At 38.4% G+C, this 9,964-nt stretch overlaps 1 protein-coding gene across 4 annotated transcripts in view; it reads left to right on the top strand.

Moving 5' to 3' along the window:
• Positions 1–481: 481 nt before the first annotated feature.
• SUZ12 (SUZ12 polycomb repressive complex 2 subunit) overlaps positions 482–9,964 on the top strand; it is a 59,893-nt gene continuing 50,410 nt past the window's right edge. The window contains exons 1-5 of one of the 4 annotated variants that reach the window (XM_008271057.4): positions 482–662; positions 929–1,015; positions 3,242–3,288; positions 3,374–3,438; positions 7,600–7,668. In XM_008271057.4, the coding sequence (XP_008269279.1) occupies positions 967–1,015; positions 3,242–3,288; positions 3,374–3,438; positions 7,600–7,668 (230 nt within the window). In that variant the 5' untranslated portion in view covers positions 482–662; positions 929–966. Of the gene's footprint in view, positions 1,016–3,241; positions 3,289–3,373; positions 3,439–7,599; positions 7,669–9,964 lie in introns of all 4 variants that reach the window. The other 3 variants (XM_070061075.1, XM_008271056.4, XM_017349060.3) reach the window with 3 other exon arrangements.

Genomic DNA, 9,964 nt, shown 5'->3' with positions numbered 1-9,964 from the left:
GGGGGACACGATCCCTACCCCGGGAGCCCTCAGCTAAGTGACCCCGACTGTGGGCACGTCACCCCCGGGCAGGCCCCTTCCTGAGAAGTTAGAGACTCGAAGATCCGTGAAGGATCTCAGTTAGTTTAACAGGCCCCTCGCCCCCACTCCCGAGAGGCCCGCCTCTCTTCAGGGGTCCTGTACCCCCCTGGGGGCGGCGACCGACGACGCTCAGAAGGCGAGAAACGGCTCCCTAAGCCGCTCGCTGGGTCCCTTTCTCCCCACAATGCACCGGGGCCAGCAGGAAGGCCGCTCCGACCCCTAATTTTCCCGCGAATTCAGTTCAAAGAGGCGGCCGGGCCCGCGATCGGCAGCGCGCACGGGCCAACCAAGCCGCGGCTCCGCGAGAAGCGCCTCCGCGTGACTGACGGAGGAATCCGCGGGCCAACGAGCTGGGCTGCCGGGCGGCGCGCGCTCCCGCCGGCCAATCCGAGCGCCGGGCGGGGGAGGTGGGCGGAGCGAGGCCAGGGTAGGGTGAGCGGCCTCCGAAGCAGAGCGGGGCTCTGAGGAGACTTTTTTTTTTTTCCTCCCTCCTTCCCTCCTCTCCTCCTCCCTTCCCTTCCCCTCTCCTCCCCTCTCTCCTCCTTCCCCCCTCGGTCCGCCGGAGCCTGCTGGGGCGAGCGGTTGGTATTGCAGGCGCTTACTCTCCGGGGCCGCCCGGCGGGTAGCTGGCGGGGGGAGGAGGCAGGAACCGCGATGGCGCCTCAGAAGCACGGCGGTGGGGGAGGGGGCGGCTCGGGGCCCAGCGCGGGGTCCGGGGGAGGCGGCTTCGGGGGTTCGGCGGCGGTGGCGGCGGCGGCGGCGGCGGCTTCGGGCGGCAAATCCGGCGGCGGGGGCTGTGGTGGCGGCGGCAGTTACTCGGCCTCCTCCTCCTCCTCGGCGGCGGCAGCGGCGGGGGCGGCGGTGTTACCGGTGAAGAAGCCGAAAATGGAGCACGTCCAGGCTGACCACGAGCTTTTCCTCCAGGCCTTTGAGAGTGAGTGTGTGCGCGGCTTGGGGGGCAGGCATGCCCAGCCGTGAGCTTTCGGGGCACGGGACACTCCGTGGGGCCTCCCTGCCTCACCGGGAGCCCACTTGGTTGGGGAGTGGAGGGAGCAGTTGTGGGGGGCTGTCCCCGCTCCTGAGGTTGCGGCTCCGGGGGCCTCGAAGTCTGGGGCTTTAGGGGGGAGGTGAGGGGCTTCGGGGTGGGTTCGTGGATCCCCGAGGGCTCACCCGGGAGGTGCGGCGCCGGAGCCCCTGGCTGGAGGGCAGGCGGCTTCCCGGCGAGGAGGTCCGAGCAGAAGGGAGGATGCCGAAGGATCCCAGGACTAGTTGGTGTTTTCTTTCTCTCGCACTCTTGGAAGTGCGGGCGGTTCGGTTGTGGGTTTTCGGGGGGGGGGGGGGCAAGATTAAGCTCTCAGAGGGACGGGGGCAGTAGAAGCCACGGGATTGTCATCCGTCCGAAATGCCTTCGCACCGGCTGGTGCTGCCTGCTAACATGGCCCCCTCGGATGCTTTAAAAGCTTTCAAATCTACCCACCCATTTCATGGATACGTAAACTGAGACAGTAGGCAGACAGTTTCGTTTGCGGGAGATGACCCTGAAATTCTGTCTCAATTCCAGAACGTTTTCGTCCATCAATTTCTGGTTCTGAGGTCTGTTTGGAAAGCAAAACTATGATTTATTTGGAAAGGGGAGCAAGGTGTCTGGAAACAAACAATAGGACTTATGAAAAAATCATGACTATAAATTATCTTAACGGTTCTTCAATGAATGGTATATCCTGGTGGCTTTCTTTTTTGCTCTTGTGTGGCTGTTGGAATTTGGGTGATCTTGGAGCTAAGTGGCCTGCAGAAACTTGAATAAACTCAGCTCTCCTACCCAGTGTCTTTATTTACAATTTTACCGTGGCATATGCGAAGGGCATGGTGTCAGCTGTGCTTGGAAAGACATATTACATTGTTTAATACCTTTCCTTCTCTCTCATTAGTGCTTCATGAAATTCTAATTGGAATTTAATATAAGGAATTTCCGTTTTTACTGAAACGAATATTTGAACTTGCCTCAGAGAGATCCATGTTATTTTGCTTAATAAACTTTCAAAAATCTGGAGAGGCTTTAATTGGCAGGAGGCTGGAGAACTGAAGGGCGGTGATGACAATACATGCACTTGTTTTTGCCCCTCCTGAAGTACCTCTGCTCCTTTTAGTTTAATTTGAAACTAAAATTAACTGAAGATAAAGTGAAAATTTTAAAAATTCTCAGCGTTACAGAAGACAAACCCTTCCCAAGAGTTTTAGCTGTTTGCTTTCTGATGAGTTCAGCTCCACAACTCAGCTGTCATTAGGAGCTAGATCTGGTCAGGAAACAACTTGATTCTTCTCTAGTGCTGAACTTTGAGATTACTAATACAGTTCTTCATTGTTTGTTTTAATACTGCTTTACTTAAAGAATCTTGATACTAATAGGTCATTAGTATAACTGGTACAATGGTATATGTATATATTTCCCAACTTTAACCTATTTAAAATAAATTCTAACTAATTTTAAATTTAGGCATTATACAGTGTTTTTGAAGTCTGTCAAATGTGTGAAAAATATATATTGAAGTAATATTTACATGTTGAGATAATTTTACATTGAGCAAAATACATAAACATTTAAACTAAGATATATTCATGGAAAATTTAACTGCAGTTTATGTCTTCGACTGGTTTCACTATTGACTGTCATCTGTATTAGAATGTCTGGGAAACAGTTTTATTCTGTTTTGGCTGGCTACTACACAAATTTTTAAAATAACCAATTAAAAAGTGAAATTTTCATCATGTTTGGCGTCCATGTTGACTCCAACTACCTCATTTTAGCTACTTTTTTTTGAAGGAGATGAGCTATAAATAAAGAGCTAAATTAAATGGATATAACTATTGCCATTCAGTTCTGTACAATAACAATAGCTACCTTAGAAAAGATTTAAGAAAATGATTGTAGAGAACCTTAAGTTTAAAATAAAATGTATGAGTTTTCTGAATGTATCCCGTAGAGTGAATATCTCTTGATCTTACTGTGTATACTCATTTTTTTGGTGTAAATATTTGGTTCAAGATTTTTATAATGGGTAATTGGTTTATATGGTTTATAATATGGGCTGGATTGACAGTTTTCTGACAAGTTAAGTAATAAGTAAGATTAATTAATGTGTTAATTTCTCTTGTTACCTAGAACCAACGCAGATCTATAGATTTCTTCGAACTCGGAATCTCATAGCAGTAAGTAGTTGATGAAATTTATGAATTGTATTTCTTATAATGTCATCTGTATTTAATTTTAACATTTTAAAACTTTTTTTTATAGCCAATATTTTTGCACAGAACACTTACTTACATGTCTCATCGAAACTCTAGAACAAACATCAAAAGGTATGTTTTTTGAATCATTGCAAACTGGTGAAATGCTTAAGAGGTTTTGGTTTAAGTTGTCGTTTCTAATTAAAGATTAAATTGTAAAACTGAGTGAAAGAGTGGTTGAATAGGCTGTAAAGTGATTTTTCATACTATCATATTTGTAAATCCCAGTTTATTTCTAGGTTTTTTTCCTAATAGAGATAATTTGGTAGAGAAGTAATTGAAGTGATTTTATTAGTTTTTTACTCTGTGCCACTAGTTATTTTCAAGTTTGGTAGAAGTCCAGAATTTAAATATTTACTAAAGGTCTCAAGATAACTGCCTTTGATACATAAAATTTAACAGTTTTTTAATATTTCCTATATGTCTTAGCAATAAAGGATTATCTTCTATAATGATAGATAGAAAGTCTATCTAATGATAGAAAGACAGAAAGTCTCATTTTGTGTCTTTGGTGGTGGTCTTACTGAAGAGGAAATACTTTTGAAGATGATAGGATGAATGTTCTTAAAAGACAAGAAGTCTTAATTATCTAGTCTTAAAGTGGAGAAGTCTGGAGGTGGGGTCCAGAGCTTAGTTTTGCTGTGTAACATTTAGCACTTAACCATTCGTAATTATAGAATGCAAGCTTCTTGTTCTACGTGAAAGATTATATGTACTGAACATATCAAATGCAGAATTTTATAGAGAAAATTTCTTTTAAGCATTTTAGTGTCATTGTCTTGACTAATAAAACCATTAAGCTATTTCAATAGACTCTGAAAATAAGCTTCTTGCCGGATGTTTCCTGGTTACTAAGTAGGCCTCATGTTTCTATAGCAAGATATTAGATGAATTTTGTAGATAAATCTAGGTGTATTTTGAAGGATTGAAATGTTAAAGCAATTTTGCTTTTGGCAGTCTTTCTGAATCTAGAGAGACAGCACTGTGTTTAATAGGTAAAAATTGCTAAGCATATAAAAAATGGGAATAGGTGATGAATTAGGTAGCAGAATTGGTTTGTCAACTTTTTTTGTGAAAACTCCATTATTTGACCTATGTCAGAGTTTAGCAAACTTTTTCTGTGAAAGACTAGATAGTAAATATTTAGGTTTTGTGTCTAGGAGGCAACATCAAGGCAACTCTGTAGGCACTAAAACACGAAAGAAAAATGTCTAATTTTTTATTGATGAAATTTAAACTACAGTAATACAAGGTATAATATTTTGTTATAATAAGCCTACTAGCAAGAAATGCAGAATTCCCTTTATTTTTGTGGGCTGGAGTAGAGTTTTAATTAATTGAGATTCAGAACTAGTGGTCTCTATCATTCAATCAGTTGCTAATTATTTGTAAAAACCATTTGTAGCTTATGGGTTGTAACAGACAGTAGGCAAGATTTGGTTTGTGTTCCATGGTTTGCTGACCCTTGATTTCATTCTGTAAAACTAGGAGAATTTGATTTAACTTTTTTCTTTTGTTAACGATTCAACTGACGATCCATATTAAAAACCTTTATCTAGGATGCTGTTGGTTTTAATCTAAAAACAATTATGTAAACAAGTTTGGGGTTTCATAGATTAAAGTACACATTTAAAATCTTATTTCCTGTTGGATTTTGTTGATTCTGTCTTCTGGGATATGTTGTCTATCAGTGGTTGGAGAGACTTTTAGAAGCTTGGGTAGTAGAAACTGATTTTCTTAATGATTACCCTTTAGGTTTTTAAAAAACTGTGCAAAATTTTGAAGCAATTTATTAGCCAAGAAAATTTTAATCCCACTATTTCCATACAGAAATGCATAGGGATCTCTTTAATCTGTGATTGCTGTGCCTCCAAAGTTTTTGGTGACTTTGGAAGGTAGCTGATTTAGCTGTACTTATGTTCTTTCCTTAAATTGTTTTTCAAGCTCCTTTTTTACTACAGCTGTAACAACAACATATATCCATTGTTGGAATAAGCATGCTACTTCCTTTGAAGTCATACTCTGAGTTGTATTATTAATTCTCTTATATTGGTTAAACTCATCTTGTACTTCAGCTTTACACATAGAAATACTCAAATTCTGTAGGCTAACACTACCCTAACAGTAGAAATACAGGTGAGAAGGGCATCTTTTATTAAATCCTTTTTCCTACATTTCATATAAGCTATCTCTGAATCCTCCTGCGGAAATGTCCAGAAATTTCTTGAATTTTAAAAAATACTCTTTTTTTAGTGACTTTTTGATAACTATTTCCTGTATTAAATATAAGCTGTAGTGGCATTACTTCTCTAGATATCAGAAATACTTGATGTTAGTGGAGGAGCTGCTTTTATATAGTTGTTTATGTTGCTTGTTTTTTCCTAAGGAAACCTGGTTGCTTGTATATCTTCCCTGTTTCAGATGATTGTTAATATTCAGTTTTCCTGTTCACTTCTCCTGTATACAGCTTCATAATGTTGGAAGAGATTAACCTTGGACCTTACAGTCTTAATTTTCTTCCTACAGACAGAATTTCTTCTTAATCATTACATCAATATAAACATACTGTTCTTAAAAAGTTTCTAGTAACTTTATAATCCTCCTTGATGGTGACTTTCAGTATTTATACTGACCAGGTCTTTGTAACTGGCCTAAAAGTCTTCTTTCTTCTCTCTTATCTCTGGAAATTGAAATTGTATTGCCATCCTTCAGAAAGTACTTCTTGCTGTGCTCTGTTGGATGTTACTTTAATACTGAAGTTTTCAGTTATTCTAAAGGTAAAAAGAGAAGCTTTGTTTTTAAAAGTTCTTTTGTTAATGGAGGCTACTCTTTACTCACTGTAGATTAGGTTCTGTTTTTCCTTTCCATATTTTACTGTAATATATTTTCATTAATATATTTTTATTACAGAAGTTGAGTACAATGCTAGTTTTTGAGGAATGAGTATATTAATAATTTCTAGTATCTGCATTCAAGCAATATAAGGTAATAAGTTAATGTGAAATATATTAAGCTTTTCAAGTCCTAAATTAGAAGAGAATACATGAATATGAAGAGAAACATTTATTATTTCCAATTAACAAATTCTATGTAGTTCTAGATTTTTAGTCTCTGTCTCTAGAACATATCATAGATTGCCCTAAGAATTAAGATGAAGCTTGTTTTACAATCTGTTCATTCTTTAATTGTTTTGGGAGATCATACTTGATCTCTGTTTTTTAGAAAAATTTTTTTCTTCCTAAACTTGTCAAGTTAAAAGCTAATATGGGGCAGGCATTTGGGCCAACAGTTAAAACTACTTGTTGGTACACCTGCATTCCATATTGGAATGCCTGGGTTCAAGTTATGGCTCCTGTTCCTGATTTTAGCTTCCTGCTAATGCAACCCCTGGGAAGCAGAAGTGATGGCTCAAGTGGTTGGGTGGGTTCCTGCCACCCATGTGAGAGATCCAGATTGAGTTCTCAACTACTGAATATTTAAGGAGTAAAGCAGAATATGGGCACTCACATGCTCTTAAAAGAAAATAAGTTCTAATATATAATTTTATTTTGATTTGATAGATATATCCCCTAACTTCAAAAAATTTTCATGATTCTTTAAAACCACTCTTCAGTATAATTTATTTAACTTTAGGCTTTGCTAGTAGTAATCTTTGAGGCTGCCTTATAAAGTTTAGATACATTTTTATAGAATATCCATTTTTATGTGATGGTGGTAGTACACATTTGTTGTGTTGCTTAACAGTGATATGAGAGTGTTCCAGAGTATGCATAACTTGCATTTGTTTGGCTCAGTTAAACAGATGCTTGAATTTCTACCAAGAATAAAGCACTGTACCAAGCACTATATGGCTTTCCTTGAGGAAAAGCAATTACTGCCCTTCAGGAACTTACAATCTAGTAAGAGAATAAAATATTTACAAAAGTTTTACATGTGGAAGACTAAATGTCACAGTAAATGTAAATGAAATGCCATGGATAAGGAGAAATCACTCTGGCTTGGGGATTATTACAAAAGGTTTCATTAAAAAGTTAGTATTAGAGGTGGAACTTGAAGGCTTGCTGCTGCATTATAATACCACACTATCTCATTGTTATGGCTAACTATCCAGAGTTATCTTACAAAAATAATCAAAATCAGATTCCCATATTGCCTATTATAGTGATGATGAAGTATAATTTGTTTGTTTTTCTCAGTTGAGAAGTGATTATTTTGTTTATCTGTTTCTTCCAGGAAAACATTTAAAGTTGATGATATGTTATCAAAAGTAGAGAAAATGAAAGGAGAGCAAGAATCTCATAGGTAAGAAAACCTGTCAGTTTGCATTAACTGATTTACAGGAAAGAGGAAAAATTACAGTGATCATTCCCCTAGTGATCACCTCAATATCATAAGGAGTTAGAAAGAACATTAGAGGTCAGCTGGCCCAAACTCATAATTCAGTCAGTTATTAACTTCTGCAGCATTCTTGTCAGAGAATACTTAAGCCATGGCTTGAATACCTTCAGAGTTGAAGAACTCAGTGTTTCGTAAGGCGGTTGTGTTCTTTATCGTTTATCTCTGTTACCAATTTCTTATATTTTGAATCAAAGCTTATAACTCTGCCATTGATCTTAATCTTACTACTACTCTAAGGAGGGGATGAGACGCACATTTGTGGTATACTCCCTGTTTGCTAGGTGGTATGGCAGGTGCTTCACAGCATCACATCTCTTCTGAGTAATCATATTCAGATGTTAGAGAGGCTGTTTTTTTCCTTTCTTTTCCTTTCCCTCATTTAAATCCCTCAGGCAAAATAGTCATACTTTATATTTGAAATATGTTTTCAAACAGTAGATCCAAAAATATGTTTTTCACATGGCAGTTTTGGAAACTTGACCCTTTGGACAGAATCTACTTTAAATTTTTGAATATATAGCCAGAACTAACCCATAAATATTCTGACTAGTGTAATGATTGCTTACTCTAGATAGTATGCTTCCATTTGTTATTTGATATGTGGACTAAAGAAAATTGGATATTCTAGAGAGAAATGGGAATTTTAGTGATGTTTATTCATTCATGATTACTTTTAGGGAGAATTCAGAAGTAAAAACAGTGAATTTTTTTTAAACCTGGAGTTGGAAAAATTGCCAATGTATTTTTCCCCTTGACATTTTAATTCATATCTTATAGGATATATACTTAATAATGGTCCATTTTTTATCTCATTGTTTTAGTGACTGATATTTTAAGTTTGTCTTTTGAATTGGGTGATTTTGTTACTTGAATTGTAAAGTCATTTTTTTTTATTTTATATATTGCACTCTTACAGGTTTGGAGTATAATTTATATTTCCGTATCTAGGCAATCCTGACTTGTAAGTAAGGTCCAGTAGTCAATTCTAGAAGCAGAGATCCCAAATCTTTCCCTAGTATATCACTGCCTAAGGAGGAGTACTCTGTAGGAAAGAATGAATATTCTTGAGTTGCATGCACACTTTATTTTCTGTTTGAATTTCTACTCCAAGTGCTTGTCGGTGGTCACCTACACTGGACAGGGATCCTCAGGGCCTTTTTTACTGAAAATATAGGCTATAGACAAAGCCTGTTTTGACCTCCTTGCTTCTTCTGACCACTTTAGTAGTTTTCCAAGATTTCAAGATTTAAGTGACGAGGAAGAACGAACCAACAAAAAGAACATTTGACCCTTTTTGTCATCTTTACTATCAAGTTTCTACATTCCTCACAGCTGAACCCTACTACTGTCTCATTGTGACATTGGGTTTCATAAATATTACAGAAACTTCCCTAAGAGTGTGCTGTGAGGAAGATACATTATACTGGTCAGTTCATTGAACAGTCCTTCCCCTGATAACTTGTTCCTTTTGACACAGTAGGTTCAGATGAAGCAGCTCAACAGAAGCAGGGTTATATAAAGTTGCTGCTTATAATTTTGAAAGATGTTTTCAATCTTTAGGGTCCAACTGGGTCCATTGATTTGGTCATTTTAAGTCTCCTCTGACAAGATTTTTATGAATGTCTCACTGTTACACCAGAGTCACTTAAGTGAATTGAGAAACTACTACATTTTAAGTTTACCCCCGAGACTGCATAGTGTAAGATTTCCTCTGTATATTTCTTGTCTCAAATTAAGCATAATCTTATTTTTTCTGTTAAAGTTATTACATAGGGGTATAAGAAGTACCCTAGCCACTAGTATATAATGGCAGCACTGTAAAACTTTGCTTGTAAAAACTGTCAAATTCTTTGTTGGCCCATAATGTTAATTGGTAGACGTTAAAATCTTAAATTGTATAACTTATACAAAAGTTTCTGTCTTCTGTCTACATTCACCATACCATCTTGGACATAGGGATCTCATTCATGAAGTTTGATTGGATCCTGGATAGAATCAACAGCTGTAATTTGAGAGTCTTCCACTGGAATTCACATTCTTTCAGAGCTTTCAAAGTTGCGATATCTTCCACTCCCAAACCTAATGTGTTTCATCCCTGAAGTCCATAGGCATATCAAGATATACAAGACTATCACATACTTAAAGCCCAAAAGTTAGTATAATCAATCTGAACAAATTATGACATTTATAGTGGCTTACA

The sequence above is a fragment of the Oryctolagus cuniculus genome, chromosome 17, assembly GCF_964237555.1.
Source record: "Oryctolagus cuniculus chromosome 17, mOryCun1.1, whole genome shotgun sequence".
Classification (NCBI taxonomy): Eukaryota; Metazoa; Chordata; class Mammalia; order Lagomorpha; family Leporidae; genus Oryctolagus; species Oryctolagus cuniculus.
The sequence above is the reverse complement of the archived record's forward strand: the minus strand, read 5'-3'. Positions and strand labels throughout refer to the sequence as shown.